At 40.5% G+C, this 21,158-nt stretch overlaps 1 protein-coding gene across 2 annotated transcripts in view; it reads left to right on the forward strand.

The window, feature by feature from the left end:
• The window catches only part of LOC124795109 (acidic mammalian chitinase-like), a 76,277-nt gene that overhangs the window by 30,063 nt on the left and 25,056 nt on the right, over nucleotides 1-21,158 (forward strand). For both annotated transcript variants that reach the window (XM_047258961.1, XM_047258960.1), the window contains exons 5-7: nucleotides 8,588-8,715; nucleotides 8,811-8,937; nucleotides 9,071-9,256. In XM_047258961.1, coding sequence (XP_047114917.1) covers nucleotides 8,588-8,715; nucleotides 8,811-8,937; nucleotides 9,071-9,256 — 441 coding nt within the window. The remainder of the gene's footprint in view (nucleotides 1-8,587; nucleotides 8,716-8,810; nucleotides 8,938-9,070; nucleotides 9,257-21,158) is intronic.

Genomic DNA, 21,158 nt, shown 5'->3' on the forward strand with positions numbered 1-21,158 from the left:
CACATTTCTTTCTTCCGAAAATAGTCGCAGTTGTAAACTCGTCAAAATATAGGTATGGAAATCATCTAACTGCCTTGTACATATGTGTTATACTCAGCCTTAAAATAAACATATTTGGGTCAGTAAAAGATGGCAAATAAAATGAGTTAGAGGTATTGTATTGTATGTTAACCGGGGACCTAGAAACGACGGAGAGGCTCCGTCCCCGCCGCAGCCGCAGTGGCCCACAACGATTTCCGCAGTCCACTTCACCCCTACGCCGCCCCACACCGAACCCAGGGTTACTGTGCGGTTCGGCCCCCGGTGGACCCAGCAGGGAACGTCTCACACCAGACGAGTGTAACCCCTATGTTTCCTTGGAATGCCGGACTTTTGCCACGCTGGACATTTGACAGGCCGGACATTGCCTCACTTGCCCCTTGGCCAGGTAGCTTGAGTAGCGATCCCTCAGGTAAGGGACGCCCTTCCTCGTACTTCTTCTGTCCGCTTTCAAACTGCCGTCTCCACATCTTACTCGATACAACCAGTACGTAAGGGACCTTCTTCTTCGACATCTTGGCGAAATACAGAACTTCTTTTCCGAAATCGAAATATTTATAGCTTTTGGGAAACGAAAGCAACACCGACGATTATATCATGCCGAATGGACCTCTCAGGATTGGCCTCACGTTCTCTTCACCGACGAGTGTCGCGTATGCCTTCAACCAGACAACCGCCGGAGACGAGTTTGGAGGCAACCCGGTCAGGCTGAACGCCTTAGATACACTGTCCAGCGAGCGCTGCAAGGTGGAGGTTCCCTGCTGTTTTGCGGTGGCATTATGTGGAACTGACGTACACCGCCAGTGCTCATGGAAGGCGCTGTAACGACTGTACGATACGTGAATGCCATCCTCCGACCGATAGTGCAACCATATCGGCAGCATATTGGTGTTATAGACTTTCAGGGGTAATGGAGGAGGGGTAAATATATCAATTTGACGTAAGTGGCGCAGTTCCAGAAGACCTAGTCTAAAGTTATAAGCGAAAATCGTTCTGATACCTATGACAGTGGAATACAACACCGACGATTATGTCAGTATGTAATTAGTTCTGCCATGTATAAATATAGATCCCCCTCTCTGTATGGTAGCTTCCTTTCGCGTTTACTAATTGCGATAGAAACAGCCCATCGGCAGGGGAGCACCAAGAAAGAAACGATGTATAGAGAATGCGAATGTACGCTAATCATTTCTCTTTGATCACTGCATTTGTGCCTACTTTAATTACTACAACTGCATGCCCAAAAGACAATAAGGAAAGAAGAAATGGGAATGTGAATATTTGAGAAGAAGAACGACATACTCCATATTAATTTACTCTCTAAAATCCGATATCCTTTGCGGCGAAACATTAGTTAATAAAGTGTAGCGGGACAATGTTCAAAGCATGACTGAAAGTACGTTCATACACAGAGATAAGAACATCTACGATTGACATCTCATCTAAAGTCGACGTACAATTTTAAAATGTTAGAAATAAGGAAATGAAGTAATACAGAATACTATGCTTGTACTATACGTTGTTGTTCTACATTGTTTAGCTCTGGTATTTACAGGGTCACAGAGAAAGCATCCTAGGTTTCGGAGGGAAAAGCCGTAATTGTAATGATCTCCACAACTTAAACAAAAATGTAATGTGTGTTCCGGCTCACAAGCGACATTGAAGCAGGTAGTTCCTGTGACTTAGTATGGACAAAGGTTATATTCGACAACCGGAATAAATTAAAAACTGGCTCCTTTCACCAGCCCCCTGTCTGAGGATGAAACAGTTGCTGAACATTTCAAAGAAATCTCGAGTCTCATCCGAAATAGATACCCTACTTACACAATTATAGTTGGCAGTGACTTCAATCCACGTTCCGTATGTTGACAAAAATACATTTTGAGACCCTATTGTAGATAGAAAACAACTTCCGTAACTGTTCTAAATGCTTTTTTAAAATTATTTTGAACAATTAGTTCATGAGGCCATTCAAATTGTAAATGGTTACGAAAACACACTTGACCTCTTAGCCACAAATAAACCTGAGCATCACGACGGATACAGGGATTAGTGAACACACAGTCGAGGGAGGCTCAATTCCATAACAAAGAAATTCACCAAAACTAAACGCGATATATATCTATTTATAAAAGCAGCTAAATATTCGGTTGACGTCTTTCTAAGAGAGAGTCTCCACTCCTTCCAAACTATGTAAGTGACGACCATTGTTGTTGTTGTGGTCATCAGTCCTGAGACTGGTTTGGTGCAGCTCTCCATGCTGCTCTATCCTGTGCAAGCTTCTTCATCTCGCAGTACCTACTGCAGCCTACATCCTTCTGAATCTGCTTAGTCTCTTGGTCTTCCTCTACGATTTTTACCCTCCACGCTGCCCTCCAGTACTAAATTGGTGATCCCTTGATGCCTCAGAACGTGTCCTACCAACCGATCCCTTCTTCTAGTCAAGTTGTGCCACAAACTCCTCTTCTCCCCAATTCTGTTCAATACCTCTTCATTACTTACGTGATCTATCCATCTAATCTTCAGCATTCTTCTGTAGCACCACATTTCGAAAGCTTCTATTCTCTTCTTGTCTAAACTATTTATCGTCCACGTTTCACTTCCATACATGGCTACACTCCATACAAATACTTTCAGAAATGACTTCCTGACACTTAAATCTACTCGTATACTGGACGTCAACAATTTTTTCTTCTTCAGAAACGCGTTCCTTGCCATTGCCAGTCTACATTTTATATCCTCTCTACTTCGACCCTCATCAGTTATTTTGCTCCCCAAATAGCAAAACTCCTTTACTACTTTAAGTGTCTCATTCCTAATCTAATTCCCTCAGCATCACCCGACTTAATTCGATTACATTCCATTATCCTCGTTTTGCTTTTGTTGATGTTCATCTTATACCGACCTTTCAAGACACTGTCCATTCTGTTCAACTGCTCTTCCAAGTCCTTTGCTGTCTCAGACAGAATGACAATGTCATCGGCGAACCTCAAGGTTTTTATTTCTTCTCCATGGATTTTAATACCTACTCCGAACATTTCTTTTGTTTCCTTTATTGCTTTCTCAATATACAGATTGACATATGTGGCTTAAATTCAAAGAAATAGTATCCACAGGACTCGAGAGATTCCTACCAAATAAATTAATAAGAGATGGAACTGATGCCCCATGGTACACAAAACACGACAGAAAGCGGCTGCAGGAGCACCGAAAAAGGCACGTATAATTTAGACGAACGCAAAATCTCCAAGATTGGCGAAGTTTTACTGAGGCTCGAAATTTGGTGCGGATTTGAATGCGAGATGCATTTAATAGTTTCCACAACGAAAGCCTCTCTAGAAATGTGGCGGAAAATCGAAAGAGATTCTGGTCCTATGTTAAGTAAACCAGCGGAAAGACTCAGTAAGTACCTTTACTGCGTGACAGCGACGAGGAGGAGGAGGAGGGAGAGACAAGGGACCCAACCCTTCAGAGCAGGTAAAATCGTGGCAAATGTCCGGCATGGCAAATGTCCGTCGTGGCAAATGCCCGCACACTGTTTGCGTGGTAGAGAAATGGCGGTGTACGCATACGTCGAGAACTTGTTTGCGCAGCAGTCGCCGACATAGTGTAGCTGAGGCGGAATAAGGGGAACCACCCCGCATTCACTGAGGCAGATGGAAAACCGCCTAAAAACCATCCACAGACTGGCCGGCTCACCGGACCTCGACACAAGTCCGCCGGGCGGATTCATGCCGGGGACCAGACGCTCCTTTCCTTTCCGGAAAGTTAGAGGTATTACTCCGAGTGAAAATTATATGACTGAATTAAGTAGTGTTAATGTAGGAAGTTTTTACTGTACATTAATTGATATCTATAAGTTAAGCTTATTCTCATTAACTTCCCAGCAGCCTTGCCGCAGTCGTGATACCGGTTCCCGTCAGATCGTCGAAGTTACGTGCTGTTGGCCTTGGCTAGCACTTGGATGGGTGACCATGTAGGGAAGCAGCCTACTCACGCCATAGTAAATTCACATCAGTCTTTCCATTGTGTGCCAGCCAGTCCGCTGTAACTAGCTCTGACGTCATAAATGTTGCGCAATACTTTAAAAATCAGGCAAATAACCTAAAACATTTCTAGCATGCCAGGAGCAATACTAAATTAATATGTGTTGAATATCAGTTCGATAACTTTAACCATTTTCGAAATTTGGACGTTTTTCTGTAAAAATCATTGGCGCAACAGAAAAGAGCTAGAGAATTAAAAATTTATATTTAGATTCCTTTTCAATAATAATTTAATAGAAACAGTCTTCTGAATCTCACAAATTAAGATTTTAGTTGAAATTCATGATTTTCTGGTTTTTGTCTTAAAACTTAAGGAAGCAAGATAGATTAAGTAGGCTAATAAATAAGGCTAGGATGTTTAGATTTAAGTAGAATGGAGATCCGCTATAATCATAAAGATATGAGAAGTTTCATTTGAATAACTCTAAAACTATAGCGATAGCGTATCTCCAAAGGGCCAGTTCAGAGCTCGTCTACTGCGTGCAGTGTAATTAAATTAATTCTCTCGCCCAAAATATTTCACTTAGCCACGTCAAACTTTAATTATGATTACTTAACTGTGTGCTGAATGCACATTTAAATTAAGAGCTTCATCGGCCATCAGCAAGAGAAGCTATGATTTATTTAATAACTTAATGTGGTGCATTACTAGCCCAGCGGCTAGTCGGGAGAGCCAATTTGATCAGGCGTTCCCTTAGCCGTCCGCACCGCGGCTTTATATATAAGAATGCTGCGCGAGGAAGCAAGGCCCCAGTTCTCTCCAGACAGTGAATAGCACGCCATCTGTGTTGGGAGTCTTGTCGCGTCGCGTCGCGTCGGTATCATTGCTATAGACAGCCTCGGATGCCGTATTTAGTTAGTCCTGCCTCAAATGCACTAACAGCGTTTTTCAAAGAGACCAATGGTTGGGTCGCAAACATACATATCAGTCATTTTGAAGCAGACCTATGACGTATGACAATCAGCTAATACGTTTCTCTTACCTGAAAACTATAGAGACAGCAGGAGGCGGTCGAAGTAATTAAAAAAAACACATCAATTTTCAATTATAAATGGAATCTTTTGAAATAATGTAGAACCTAAAAAAGCCTACAACTACACAATTTGTAGCAAAATAAAGTCTAAAATATTACCAGCACAGGTCTAAATGAAAAAAATGACAATTGACTCCATTTAGATTCGAACTCTCGTCCTTTACGTTCATAAACCGTCAGCCTATCCAGTGAGCCATTGAAACATATGTAAACTCTCCTGGTTGTAGTAATTCTACCGATTTGAAGTTCTTATATTTTTACAGTTTCTACGTGCTCGAATAATGATTTTCAAAAGAAATGACGCGCTGAGCTAAATTGCAATGAATCTCGACATATACTGTAACCTAACTACTACACACATCAAAAAAGTTTTGCATCATCCTGGTTCCCGGAACTCCTGAAGATAGACGTTGATTGTGGATGCTTTATCACAGACACAGTCCCTTTGACTGTTCAGAGCTCTCACTAAACCCGCCCAAAGACGTAAACACCCATGCATGAGTAGCGCCTATTAGATGGAGGTGGTCCGACAGCCAGTCAGTTCCAGTCATTCCGCCAGGAAGGAGGTACACGGTTCGTGTTGTCTGTAGTTCCACTATGCCTAGACAGCCAATACCGCGGTTCGATCGCGTCCGCATGGTTACTTTGTGCCAGGAAGGGCTCTCAAAAAGGGAAGTGTCCAGGTGTCTCGGAGTGAACCAAAGCGATGTTGTTCGGACATGGAGGAGATGCATAGAGACAGGAACTATCGATGACATGCCTCGCTCAGGCCGCCCAAGGGCTACTACTGCAGTGGATGACCGCTACCTACGGATTATGGCTTGGAGGAACCCTGACAGCAACGCCACCATGTTGAATAATGCTTTCTGTGTAGCCACAGGACGTCGTGTTACGACTCGAACTGTGCGCAGTAGGCTGCATGATGCGCAACTTCACTCCTGATGTCCATGGATAGGTCCATCGTTGCAACTACGACACCATGCAGCGCGGTACAGATGGGCCCAACAACATGCCGAATGGACCTCTCAGGATTGGCCTCACGTTCTCTTCACCGACGAGTGTCGCGTATGCCTTCAACCAGACAACCGCCGGAGACGAGTTTGGAGGCAACCGGGTCAGGCTGAACGCCTTAGATACACTGTCCAGCGAGTGCTGCAAGGTGGAGGTTCCCTGCTGTTTTGCGGTGGCATTATGTGGAACTGACGTACACCGCCAGTGCTCATGGAAGGCGCTGTAACGACTGTACGATACGTGAATGCCATCCTCCGACCGATAGTGCAACCATATCGGCAGCATATTGGTGTTATAGACTTTCAGGGGTAATGGAGGAGGGGTAAATATATCAATTTGACGTAAGTGACGCAGTTCCAGAAGACCTAGTCTAAAGTTATAAGCGAAAATCGTTCTGATACCTATGACAGTGGAATACATGTTCCATTACTGTTGTTGCTAAGATTGCAGGATAGGCAACTTTAGAGGTGGTAGCATCGACCAAACAGCAAAAAACTGTCAGGTAACATGGGCTCTAAAATTGATGCGTTATGGTTTGTGAGCACTTGCTCATCTTCGCTACTGTGAAACACATGTGTTCTACTGACCAAATGCACATAGCTTCCGATGTATGCACTTTTCAGCCCATGTTTACTAGATAATTTTTTCTTGTTTATGTGCATACTTGCGCCCCTGAAAGCTGCCTCTCGTGAAGTCGCAGCGACAATAGTACAGGTACATGATTCCACTGTCAGAGATATTAAAACGATTTTCGCTTATCCTTCTCCATCACCCTTGAGAGTTTGTAACATCATGACGGAATCACCCCGTATATAGATGATTCAAAAGGTGGCGCACAAACACAAGTAGCTGATGGCGGAATCGAAATACAACCACTTTGGAATGGGAACTTGTGGTCTTGGAAGTAATCCTGAAGCTGTGAAAGCTTTGGAATGTGAAGAACAACAACGACAGTCGATGCACGCGCTACTTAAGTACGACAAAGATGTTCAATGTTTACTCATTAATGTTGTACATTAACGAAGGTGTCAAAATGACGATCATCGCATTCAGTACAGGCATAATATCCTATTAGAAACCTCTAGGGCAATTTTCCAAGTCTTTCAAGTCCACTAGGAGTCGCACCAACCTCTTCAGACGCTGCAAGTATTCTGGAAAGAATTGTTCCTTCGTTGGGAACTGGTGTCACGTACACGAGGGTTCTGATACAGGAAAAAAAAAGAAAACCCTCGTTACATAAGGAGAGCTCGGTGGCCATATACATGTGGTCTTCCCCTTCTGGTTCAACGCCTGGGCCGGCCGCTGTGGCCGAGCGGTTCTAGGCGCTTCAGTCTGGAACCGCGCGACCTCTACGGCCGCAGGTTCGAATCCTGCCTCGGGCATGGATGTGTGTGATGTCCTTAGGTTAGTTAGGTTTAAGTAGTTCTAAGTTCTAGGGGACTGATGACCTCAGATGTTAAGTCCCATAGTGCTCAGAGCCAACGCCTGGAATATGTGGTACTGAGAACATCACCTACTTGCACAGAAAAGCAGGATGCCCGAGCTCCGTCTAGTTGTATCCACATATGATGACGCATGTTACGTCAGATACCCTCTAACAGTTGCTCGACTTCGGCAAGTGTGCATTGACTGTCCTTGTTCTTCCTGACATTCCAAAACTTTCACTGCCTGAGGACTACTTCCAAGACCACAAGGTCCTGTTACAGAGTTGTTGTATTTCGAGTACTCTATCAGCTCCTTCAGTGTGTGCGCAATCCTTTGAATCAGCCTGTCACTGGAAACAGCTACTTACTGTATTCACAAAACATGCTAGATGTCACATACTGAATCAGCCTGTCACTGGAAACTGCTGCTCTTGTTTACTGCATTCACAAAGCGTGCTGCATGTCACATTTGGAAGCGCATTGCATTACTTACGCGTTGCTCGCTGGAAATTGAAAATTTATTTGCAAAATGACACTGCATTTCAGTTCACACACCGATTTCAGTTTACTTTTGAGAAAAAGGATCGTCCATTTTTTTCTTTTTTCCATTCAGTTTTTTCACGACGATGGTTCTCATTTTTTGGAGAGTCAAACCATTGCTATCGTCAAACGAATCTCATCTGAATACTCTAACAACAGGGCAATGCAGTTCAGTGTGCGTGATAATATCATCTCGATCACCAGGGCTTCGCTCTCTTCTCTGCCGTCCACACCACGTTCACTGCACCTGCTCATATCCCGGCTCATAGGCATCGCTATGTACCCACTCGCGAATATTTTCGTCATCTACGTCTTCGTGATAATAAATATTTTGAAGAAAATATTCGTTCTGATTAGAACAGAATGCTTCAGACTTACTTTTTTATTTTTTCAAAAATCTTTGAAGTATGCTCATATTATCCACAGGTCGGATAATCCACACCGCGAGCTTACGGATACAGGAGAAATGACGCATTGGAAAATTCTGTTTCAGGTGGCGTTTGTTGAACTGCTCAAGGAGCTGAGAAGAGAATTTGATAAACACGGTTACCTGCTGACGGCTGCAGTGGGTGTTGGTCGTTACCTAGTTGGGACTGCTTACGATGTACCCCAATTATGTAGGTAAGTTGAAACGACGAGTCACATAAGTGTACCCATCTTTCCATTATCAGCGTGGAGACAGTAGCGAAACATGTTCATCACTTAACTTTCGACAGATACCTGGACTTCATCAACTTGATGGCATACGACCTTCACGGATCGTGGGACAACAAGACTGGTCAAAACTCCCCGCTGTACGCTAGCTCTGCTGACAAGACGGAGGCTGAGAGGCAGCTGAACGTGGTGAGTGGCTGCTGCCCCCTTCCCCCGCCGCCCTCAACGCCCTGCCCTCCTACTCCAATCCGTAACTGGAGACTCCCAAAGCGAAGCGGGGAGGACAATGGCCGCTCACTTCTTACTTCTGTGTGGCCCCCAGGACTCCAGCGTGCGCTACTGGATCCAGAATGGCGCAGACCCCTCAAAACTTGTCCTGGGCATGGGCACCTACGGGAGGACGTTCACTCTAGCCAGCACCGCCCACACCGGCGTCGGGGCTCCGACAAATGGACCCGGCACCGCTGGACCGTACACCAAGGAGGCTGGCATGATGGGCTACAATGAGGTACTGCAACACTTACATATTACTGGCTTGCTGTCCTCAGGCGGCTTTTTCAATGTTGTTGTTTTGTTCATCCATCACCTCAAATGTTTAATGCAGTTATCCATTCCAGCTGTCATTGGCGTTTCTACAAAACAGTTGCATCCTGTATTGTCAACAGTCGCTCCACCACTCCTGAACTACAATTTTCAGCAGTGGCGCATGTCATGATATCTGTCCAGTCATTCTACCTGTTCATTTTCCTGCTAGATATTTCATCTCAATGACTCGTTGCAGCATTTCTTCTTTCCACACTCGATCAATCAATTCTGACCTTCAATCTGTCTCCTGTAATACCCCATTTCAAAGGCTTCCAATCGCTTCATTCCTGTCTTCCTCGCTGTCCTCGTTTCGCACACAGAAATTTCCGCAAAACATAGCTTTTCAGTAATCCTTTTCTGAGTTCAGCAGCTGTTTCTTTTCACAGGAAGCCCTTTTCCCTTGTGTAATCCTTGCTGGTATGTCTTTATCGCATCTTCCTTTATCTAATCAGCTTTCGAGAAAGCAAAATTCTTTCGTTTCTTCAGGAGTCTCTCGACCAAGTTTATTTATTTATTTATTTATTTATTTATTTAACCTGATCAGATTAGGGCCATCAGGCCCTCTCTTACATCGGACCAGTGTTCCACACATGCAGCATTTCACACATCAGAGTAACATCATGAACATAGTTTAAATGAGAAAATTAGCTTACTCTAGTGACAATATGAATAAAGACTAGTGACTAAGACCTAATAAAGTAAATGCGGAAGTATTTTTACAACAGTTGCTATACATACAGATTATGATAAAAGCAATAATAATAACAGTAAAACAAAAAATCAAATAATAATGATAAACATGACTAAGACCTAATAAAGTAAATGCTGGCAGTATTTTTACATCAGGTGCTATACATACAGATTATGGTGAAAGCAATAATAATAACAGTAAAAAAAACAAATAATAATGACAAACATGAGAAAGATTCGCAATAGTAATGAAGGTTTGTGCAGATGTACATTAATATTTTGGTGTGTAAAGTAGATGTTTACTAGTATAGCGAGTTTTGGGTAAGGGAGGTTTAAGGAGGGGGAGAGAGGGAAGTAATGAGGTGAAGTGCACTCATGTACAGAGGAAGGCATTACTGTTGCTTAAGTAGATACGTCATTAATTGTTTTTTGAAGCCGGTCATGTTTTTAAGTTCTCTAACATAACGAGGGAGGTTATTCCAGAGTCGGGTTCCCGCTACTGTAAAGGACTTGGAGAAGGTGACTGAGCGATGCAGTGGAACGGAGAGGTTTTTATTATGATGGGAACGTGTGTTTCTGTCATGTTGTTCCGACATGAGTGTTAGGGACGAGGAGAGATATGAGGGACAGTGTACATTTATAAGGCAGTAGATGAGACAGAGTGTATGGAAATCTCTGCGTTTGTCTGCACGCAGCCAGGACAATTTTGCATATGCTGGTGAAATGTGATCAAAAAGTCGAACGTCACAGATATATCGGACGCAGGCATTCGTGACCAGTTCTAGACGTCGGGAATTTTCCTGAGAGAGGCCTTGTAGGATAATATCGCTGTAGTCAATGATTGGGAGTATAAGCGTTTGTACTAATTTCTTTTTCAGATCGAAAGGGAAGAGTTTTTTATATTTTTGTAGGACATGAAGGGATGCTGATGCTCGATCGAGCACGTCCGCCATTTGTCTGCCTCCGTAGTAGCTGAGTGCTGTGCAGAGAACACGGGTTGGATTCCCGGTAATGTGAAGGATTTCTCCCCAGTGGGAAGACAGGAACAGGGTCCATACAACCTCGTGATGCCAACTGAGGGCCTGCTTGAATGAGACGTGGCGGATCTAAGGTCTGCAAAGCCGACTACGGCCGGAAGACCGGTATACTAACCACACGCCCCCTCTTAACCCCCACCCCCACCCCATCCCGCAAACCCCTCCTCCGCACCCCTTTCCCCGCGCGCTTATACACATATATGACGCCACTGGCCGAGGACTACACTTTGGTCGGTCGGTCCAAATTGACCCCCCTCTGAGGTTGTAACAGCGGTACTGTACAGGGTTGTCAGAATAAGTCTGAAAAGCTTGCAAGGCTCGAATTCAAAGGAATAGTATCGACAGTAATTGAGAGATTTGTAACAAATAAATTAACAAACGACGGAGCTTATCCACTATGGTACACAAAACGGGTCAGAATACTGATGCAGAAACAAAGAAAAATGCATGCCAAATTTGATCGAACGCAAAATCTCCAAGAGCGGCGGTCTTTTACAGAAGCTCGAAATTTAGCGCGGACTTAAATGCGAGATGCTTATAATAGTTTCCACAACGAAACATTGTCTCAAAACCTGGCAGATTCTGGTCGTATGTAAAGTATTCTAGCGGCAAGACGCAACCAACGTCATTTGTGCGCGATTGCAATGGAAATACAATCCACGACAGTGCTGGCAAAGAAGAGTTATTACACGCAGGCTTCCGAAATTCCTTCACCAAAAAGACGAAGTAAATATTCCAGAATTCGTATCAAGGTCAGCTGCCTAAATGAGTAACTTATAAGTAGGTATCCTTGGAGTAGTGAGGCATCTTGAATCAATAACAGCAAGTCTTCCGGTCCAGACTCTGTACCAATTAGGTTCCTTTCAGACTATGCTGATGCAATATCTCCATACTTAATAATCATATACAACCGCTAGTTCGACGAAAGGTCCGTGCACAAAGACTGGAAGGTTGCAGAAGTCACACCGATATTCAAGAAAGGTATTAGTCGTAATCCACAAAATTACAAGCCCGTATCATTAATTTAGATAATCAGCAGGATTTTTGAGCATATATTATATTCGAACATAATGAATTATGTCGAAGACAGCGGTCTGTTGACACACAGTCAACACGAATTTAGAAAACATCGTTCTTGTGAAACACAACTAGGTCTTTACTCACGTGAAGTGTTGAGTGCTGTTTGCAAGGGATTTCAAATTGAGTCCGTATTTCTAGATTCGCAAAAGGCTTAGCCGCGCCGGGTAGCCGAGCGGTCAGTGGCACCTTGTCACGGTCTGCGCGGCTGCCCCCGTCTGAGGTTCGAGTCCTCCCTCGGGCATGTGTGTGTGTTGTCCTTAGCGTAAGTTAGTTTAAGTTAGATTAAGTAGTGTGTACGCCTAGGGACCGAAGACCTCAGCAGTTTGTTCCCATAAGACCCTACCACAAATTTCCAATTTTTTTCTAGAAGGCTTTTGACACTGCACCGCACAAGCGACTTGTAGTGAAATTGCGTGCTTATGGAATATCGTCTCTGTTATGTGACTGGATTCGTGATTTCCTGTCAGAGAGGTCCCAGTATGAAGCAACTGACGGAAAATCATCGCATAAAACAGAAGTGATTTCTGGCGTTTCCCAAGGGAGTATTATAGGCTCTCTGCAGTTCCTTATCTCCATAAATGATTTGGGAGACAATCTGAGTAGCGCTTCCAGATTGTTTGCAGATGATGCTGTCGTTTATCGTCTAGTAAAGTCATCAGGAGATTAAAACAAGTTGCAAAACGAGTTAGAAAAGATGCCTGTATGGTGCGAAAATTGGCAATTGACCCTACATAACAAAAAGTGTGTGATCATCCACATGAGTGGTAAAAGGAATCCGTTAAACTTCGGTTACACGATAAATCAGTCAAATCTAAAGGCCGTGAGTTCGACTAAATACCTAGGAATTATAATTACGAAAAAGTTAAATTGGAAAGAACACGAAGAAAATTTTGGGAGAAGGCAAACCAAAGACTGCGATTTATTGGCAGAACACTTAGAAAATGTAACAGATCTAAAAAGACCGCCTACACTACGCTTGTACGTCCTGTTTTGGAATAGTGCTCCGCGGTAAGGGATCCTTACTAGATAGAATTAACGGTATACATTGAGAAAGTTCAAAGAAGAGCAGCATGTTTTGTATTATCGCGAAGTAGGGACGGAAGTGTCACAGACATGATACAGGATTTGGGATGGACATTGTAACCTCCCCACCGCAATTTTTAAAGATAATACAGCAATACTTAATAGAAATGGGAGCCAAGTGTAACCTCCCCACAAAAATTTTAAAAGAAAATAGGACGATACTAATTACAAATGCTGATGGACATTGCACTAAGCGTAACCTCGCCCACAATGAGAGGTATTGAAAATGGCAACAAAAATGTGAAATTCGCAATCTGACTCAAATATAAATTCCTCATGAAAAATTAAAGTCCATTCAGTGATAAGAAAATTTAATTAAACCGAAATATCGGTCTTTGGCCCTGTGTAAAACAATCAGAATTAAAGTCTTACCTCAGAATAAATGGATGTCACATATCTGCTCTTGTTGTTGCGCACCGCTTGGAGGAACTGCATTGCAAATAATAATATTCTCTTTTTTTTTTGTGATTTTTAGTGGAATTTTTCTTCAACAGAAGTGGAATGAAATGGGAAGTGCAACGAAATCTTGAGTTCAATAAAAAATTAAATTTTTGAGAAAATGCTTTTGAAATAAAAAATTATTATTGGGAGACTTGTTGGAGAATAATTACAATAAATAAAATTTTCCATTATCTAATGATTATATTAATTAACAGTATACCTTATTCCTCATCTTGACCAGTGTTGCCGACCGCCTACATCACACAACCGCACTGGGCTGCTACTACTGACCGACCGCTCTGCATGACGACTACAGACTGAGTACTGCTCTCAACTAGACAGAGCTACAGACTCGCAACGACTGAACTGACAGACTCGCAACGACTGACTCACAGACTGAGAACCGCTCGCAACACTCGCGCGGTCAAGCGCATACTCTCTGGTCACAGATGCTACAATGCCTCGCCATCGCTGCTGCGTTACATACGTGTTTCATAACCCTCCACTGGGAGGGCAAAAATTTGGCAGCGATGGTGAGTCATTTGGACTTGCCAAGCGCGGCAAAATTTTTCTTTAACTAACAAAATTCTACAACTTACAGAATATTTAAATGTTGTGCACACGCACTAAGTACAAAATATATCAGACAAAGATAAAATGTGAATACTAAACATAGTAGCAAATCAGAAAAAAGTATATACAAATTTTTTGACAGATAAAGTGCACAGGCACTGAAAAATTCTTTAGCATATTCAGAACAAATAAACAGACTGGCAAAAAATATTATGTTGACAAGTGTACATGCACTGAAAAATGTCTTTAGCATTTTCACAATAAATAAACATAATGGCAAAAAAAAAAAAATCATGTCCAAAGTGCACATGCACTGAAAAATGTCTTTAGTATTTTCACAACAAATAAACATAATTGCAAAAAAAAAAATCATGTCCAAAGTGCATATGCACTGAAAAATGTCTTTAGTATTTTCACAACAAATAAACATAATGCAAACATCATGTCGACCAGTGACATAAGGGTACTCACACTGGAGTTTAGCGAATCGAAAAATGTATAACCTATGAACATAAATGATGTTACCAAAAAATTTTTTCTTTATGTGACAAGAATCAGGATAGGGAAGGGAAGGATTGCATCATGGTTGTAGCACTTTAGATTGCACACAGCTGCTCTGAAAGTCCATATCTTTCCACAGAAGTACAACACCAAGTGACACAACTTGAAGTTCTTTTCCCATGAGAATTTATCATTGTAGCCAAGACACTGAACTGTCGTAGTAATGTTCCATGTTTTCATTTTGGCAGTACATTACGTACACCAAACAGTGGGACCATAATAATGTCTTCATCGCTCATGGTGGTGGACAGCATGTCGTGTCAACACCACACTCTTACAAGGCACACCAACGTAGAATTAGTGCAAAACCAAAGATAGTGCTCCATGATCACTAGGATAAACAGGACAAATGGACATTGCAGTAATTCAGGGTAGTCAGCTTATGAGGTGAAGGACATCAAGTCACATAATATTGACAATTACAGACTTAATTAGTAGTTTGTGGCATTCATAGCCCAGTTATTGAACATTTCTGTACCAAGTATGTAGTATTACAGAAAAATGTTCATTAATTGTTGTACATAGAATCAGTAGCCTTCTTTTCCTGGTTACAACGCATTATGAAATAATCGCATTCTTTTCAGTTACAGAGAATAATTAAGAATCATTAACCTTCTCCTAATTACAGTTAATTAATCATTTGTCATTCCAATAATCATTAGCCTTTTCCTAATTACAGTTAATTAATCATTTGTCGTTAATTAATCATTTGTCTAATTACAGTGAATTAATCATTTGTCTAATTACAGTTAATTAATTAATCATTTGTCATTTCAATATAGTAAGAATTATTAGCCTTAATTAATTACAAAGCATTATTAAACAGTACCATAGTTAATTAATTATGTGTCATTACAATCTATTAAGAATCACTAGCTGGCATCATGGGTAATCGTATTACAATAAACAGTGGCGGTCCTTCGCCAGTGACAAAGTATATTTAGTAAGACAGAATAATGTTCATCAGAAGTCTTAGTTAAAAAGGAGAGTCAATTATTGGCCTAGCATTAACATAATACATTGAGTGATACAAATTATTGGCACTCATTGGCTATTAACCAAAACATGAAAAGTCAACATGGAAAAAAGGGCTAATTAATGGCATAATTAATAACAATTCTTCAAGTGACATTAATTATTGGCACTCAGTGGCCAGCAAGTATTGAATAGAATCATCATTCAGTATTATTCAAATTATTACGAAGTCATTATTAAAAATCAGTTAATTATAGTCAAATCATTAATAATCACAGGCATTATAAGTGGTAACATTACAATAAACAGTGTTCCTCCTTCAGTAGTATTCAGACCATTACAAAGTCATTATTAAAATCAGTTAATTACAGTCAAATCATTAGTAATCACAGGCATTATAAGTGGTATCATTACAATAAACAGTGTTCCTCCTTCAGTAGTATTCAGACCATTACAAAGTCATTATTAAAATCAGTTAATTACAGTCAAATCATTAGTAATCACAGGCGTTATAAGTAATATCATTACAATAAACAGTGGCAGTTATTAGCTAGTGACAAAGCATTATTTTGAATATAGTCTCATTAAGAGGTCATTACTCAAGTGACATGCTATTCAGAGTTGATCAGTATTATTCAGAATTATCATAAACTAGTGACATTATGTGGGACTGGTAATACATTTTTTTGGTAGCAATGCATTGCGTTGGGATCGATAATTAATTGCTGAGGCATAATACTTTTTGCTTTTGACCTATTGCTGCAAATGAGGATAGGTAACGTCATTCGTCATGAGTCAGCTGTAGCAAGATTATGTAACAAGGCAGTACATGTGATCACATTTATAAATGATAGACACAAATGGGTAAAAATATAAAAATGCAAGTACTAGAACAGGTATAATAAGTAACAGGTTTAGTAAGTATCATGAAAAAAACTTCTCCTGGAAAAATTACAAAAACGGATTATTGACCTGAAAGAAGAAACGCACACTATGCTGAAAAGAAGTGAACTTCGAATTAACAGGCAGTGAAGCGTGTATAAAAATGTGTTCCATAGCTGTCCTTTCCAAAACTTTCAGTCATCCTACTATGCAATGTAACACCTGCTGTCAAAGCAAACTGCAACAAATACTTAAATAACTACGTAGCATAAATACATAACTTCAACATTATCCTCATCTGTAAAGAAAAAAACTTTATTATCCATATCATCATAACTTCACCATTATCATCACCTGTAAAGAAAAACTTCATTATTCATAATACCATATCCTTCATCATTATTCATCAGTATTCATTATCATCTGCAAAAAATCACTTCATTACTCATTACATAACTATTCCTTATCTCCAGCATATTTCATCACTAAAACTAAGATGTGTAGTTCAGTCTGACAGCCTGCATCAATCACCTTGTATTCTGAAAGAAAAAATTAGTTAAGACTGCTATTCTTCGATGAGTATAGTATATTCTTGTTAATGTTTGTTAATCCTGATCCATTTACTTTTCCTCATAAAGTTATTGCATCTCCTTTCGTTTATTCCGTAGGTGAAATTCCCATTTCTGTTGAATTTATTTCTTACATACATCATTTCTTACTGAAATTGATGAACAAAGATGAATGTCTTGCATTTAAATCATATACCCACTAAATAATGACTGGTTTATAGTGACACAATTAACCATACAGCATAGCATGACAGAAAACGTAATATGTCAAAAACATTGACAGTGTTCAAATGCAAAAATATACACAGAATAATACAATGCAGCAGCAAAAAAAAATGTGAAACAGTCACGATGTTGAGATGTCATAAGGCAAAAAAAAATGTCAAAGTCGACTGGTGTGTGTTATATCTTAACTATTTCATAGTCCATACAAACAAAACTGGAGTACAGTCATATACACAAAAAATGGAAAATGTGCACGGTCTGATGTGTAACGACAAGAAAAGCGACCTGCTAACCTTACCTTGCCGGGCACTTGCCAAGAAAAAAATACGATAATCATCAATAAGTAGTCACATAAATATAATTGCAAAAATAGTCATAAATGTGTAAATTCATCTGGAAAAATATGCACGGTCTGATGTGTAACGACAAGAAGAGCGACCTGCTAACCTTACCTTGCCGGGCACTTGCCAAGAAAAAATACGATAATCATCAGTAATTAGTCAAGTGAAATAATTGCATTAGTAAATGGCATCATAGTGTGTTGAATCATACAGTGGTTTCACTCAATAAACGGTTTAATGTTTGAGATATGGTGATTGCCTTTCGATTTTCTGGTTCTCAAAGTTTCGACGTGTACAACATTGGGGTGAGGGATGCTGCGAATCCGATATGGACCTGCGTATAGAAGTTCAAATTTACCGCACTTACCTTTTAATTTGCTGGATAAATAGTGTGTACGTACTAGTATCTTCTGTCCAACGTGAAAGACGCGGCGTGTACAAACCTGTTTTTGCTGTCTTCTCCGGCGCTCTGCGGCACGTTTGATGTTGTTCAGCGCAATGTCAATTATTTCGTGGTGTCGTAGGCGACGACTTTTGGGAAATTCTATTAATTCTTTAATTTTGTTCGGTGGTTCAACGTTTTTCAGTATAACAGTCGGAGATAGCATAGTGGATTCATTTGGAATAGAATTAATTACATCTTGGAATGAGAGTATGTGTGTATCCCAATCAATATGTCTTTTGTGGCAGTATATTCGGCACAGCTTACCAATTTCTTTCATTAATCTTTCACAAGGGTTCGAAGAAGCGTGGTACTTGGATATATAGATCGGAGAAATGTTTCTGGCTCGTAACATGCGTGTCCATACGCTACTACGGAATTGAGATCCATTGTCAGAAATTACTTTCATCACATGCCCTACATGAGATAGAAAATGTTTTACAAATGCTTTCGAAGCAGTTTTAGCAGTAGCTTTGCGTAATGGAGTGAAAGTAACAAATTTTGAAGTAAGCTCAACAGCGACAAATATGTAGCAAAAACCTCTGTTAGTTCTCGGAATCGGACCAAAAATGTCTACTGCGGCCATGTGTCTTAATTTAACAGGTATAATGGGATATAACGGAGGAATATGTGAAGTGGTGTCTGATTTAGCTTTCTGGCAAATTTTTACAAGACGCTAAAACTCGTCGTATACGTTTCTCCATGTTGGCAAAATAACAGTTCTGTCTCAGTATAAGAAAACATTTTCGTGCTCCGTAATGTGCGTAACTTAAATGAGTGTACCAAATTAATTTGTTAACCAGTTCGTCAGGAATGCATAATAACCAATTGTTACTGTCAGGATGAGAGCGGCGAAACAGAATGTCATTGCGTACAGTGTAGTGGTTTCTAATCGTAACATTATTCTTATCTAGCCAAAGGTGTTTAATTTCTTTCCACACATTGTCTTTATTTTGTTCTTGCGCTATGTCCTGTAATGATGATGAAATAAAGTTTTCAAATGCAACTTGCTGAATGTACATGACACTGAAATTTGTTTTGCAGAAGTTGGTTGCTACGTCTTGCTGATTGTTGCCGAGAGAACGCGATAGTGCGTCTGCTACAACATTTTGCGTGCCGGGAATGTGAACTATTGTAAAATTAAATTCCTGTAAATACAGTTTCCATCTACTTAATCTATCGTGTGTGAATTTAGCCGAAAGTAAAAATTGTATCGCTCTGTGGTCTGTGTAGACGGTGGTATGTCTGCCATAAAGAAAGTGCCTAAATCTCGTAAAAGCCCATACAACACATAATGTTTCAAGTTCTGTAACAGAATAATTTCGTTCAGCGGGTGACAAAATGCGGCTTGCAAATGCGATGTTTTTAATAACTGTTGAACCATCTTCTTCAATTTCCTGAAAAATGTGTACGCCTAAAGCGGTATTGGAACTGTCGGTGGCAATGGAAAAATTTCTAGTAAGATCTGGGTGCGATAAAAGTGGAGCATTCAACAGAGCATGTTTCAAATAACATTCTCGTGAGCAAAATTCTGCGTGTCAAAGGTAATGTTTGCGTTACTGTAATATGCAATCTGTGCTGTATCTGATTAAATTCTGTCGTACGTGCTATTATTTACGGGAGAATGTTGTGGCATATCCACTATATGAACTGTTCTGTTATTTCATACTGACGTGTTACGCTATGGATGACACCTATTGTCTGTTCCATTCATGATTATTTGTTGTTGCTGATGTTGTTGCTGCTCATAAGATCGACTGTTATTAAATGTACGCTGAAAATTGTGCTCATCATTCTTTTTACGTCGGTCCTGATAGTAATTTCTATACGGCGCATTGCGATACGAGTTGAAATAGTGTGTTGTCTGTACGTAGTTATTTCTTTGCTGCCGTGCGTTACTATTTGTTGTAGCTGAGACTATACGTGCACGCGGCGAAACATTAAAGTTTGGTTGACCTTGTAGACTGCATTGTTGGTTAGGTATGCTAAGCGGCTGACTTTCATGTTGTTGCGGTGAAAAAACATCTATTGTTACAAAAATGTGGTTCCTGTTACTAATAATTTTACACATACTGATGATTACGATTTTATCTGTAATTAAAATTACGGCGGTATTTGTCATTACGGGAGTGCCTACTGAAAATTGTCACATTCGGTAAAAGTTTGTCACATCGGGTTTTCATTACATATTTTTAATCCTAGATAGAGCAATAGTTAAAGAGCAGTTTTGATAGATATAAAGGATAGTAGAAGAAAAGGCAGCAGTGCAGAAAACTAAAGATGAAACAGCACTACTACAGCTCGGGGCCCTATGCTCGCTACGGCACATCTTCATTAAAGCGTAATGAATCCCCTGAGGTCTATTACGCACTGCGAATAAATTTTAGCTTTTGCGTTGCAAGTAATAGCGGTAAAAATTCAAAAGCAAGTAGTTGTATCCATGTTAATTCTTGTTTCTGCATTATAGGCAATGCTGTTGTAAATACAAAAATAAATTGTCGCATCTGGTTCAAAGCTAGTTTCTGCATTACACGCAATAGCGGTGAAAACATAAAAACAAATTGTCGTATACCGCTCAAATCGTGTATTTGTGTTCTGCCATTATTAAATTCTTTACATTTTCTTACAAATGCAAATTGCTCATAATCAACGTTCTCGTCACTGAATTTGATAACATGCTCAGGCTTGTGTGTGAATCCGCTCGTCTGTGTCATTTCGTACTTTAAGTTGTGTAGCTTTTCAGATTTTAATTCGCGTGGCTTTTCGGATTTTAAGTCGCGTAGTTGCTGTAAATTGCTCACATTATACACGCTGCGTGACTCTGATAAATGCTCGCAACGTGGCGGATTCTGTGACGTATTGGTGACTGAAATAATTGTTAATTCTGTTACTTTAATACTTTCGTCAATATGGTTGTTGTGTCGTG

This window comes from Schistocerca piceifrons, chromosome 4, assembly GCF_021461385.2.
Source record: "Schistocerca piceifrons isolate TAMUIC-IGC-003096 chromosome 4, iqSchPice1.1, whole genome shotgun sequence".
Taxonomy (NCBI): Eukaryota; Metazoa; Arthropoda; class Insecta; order Orthoptera; family Acrididae; genus Schistocerca; species Schistocerca piceifrons.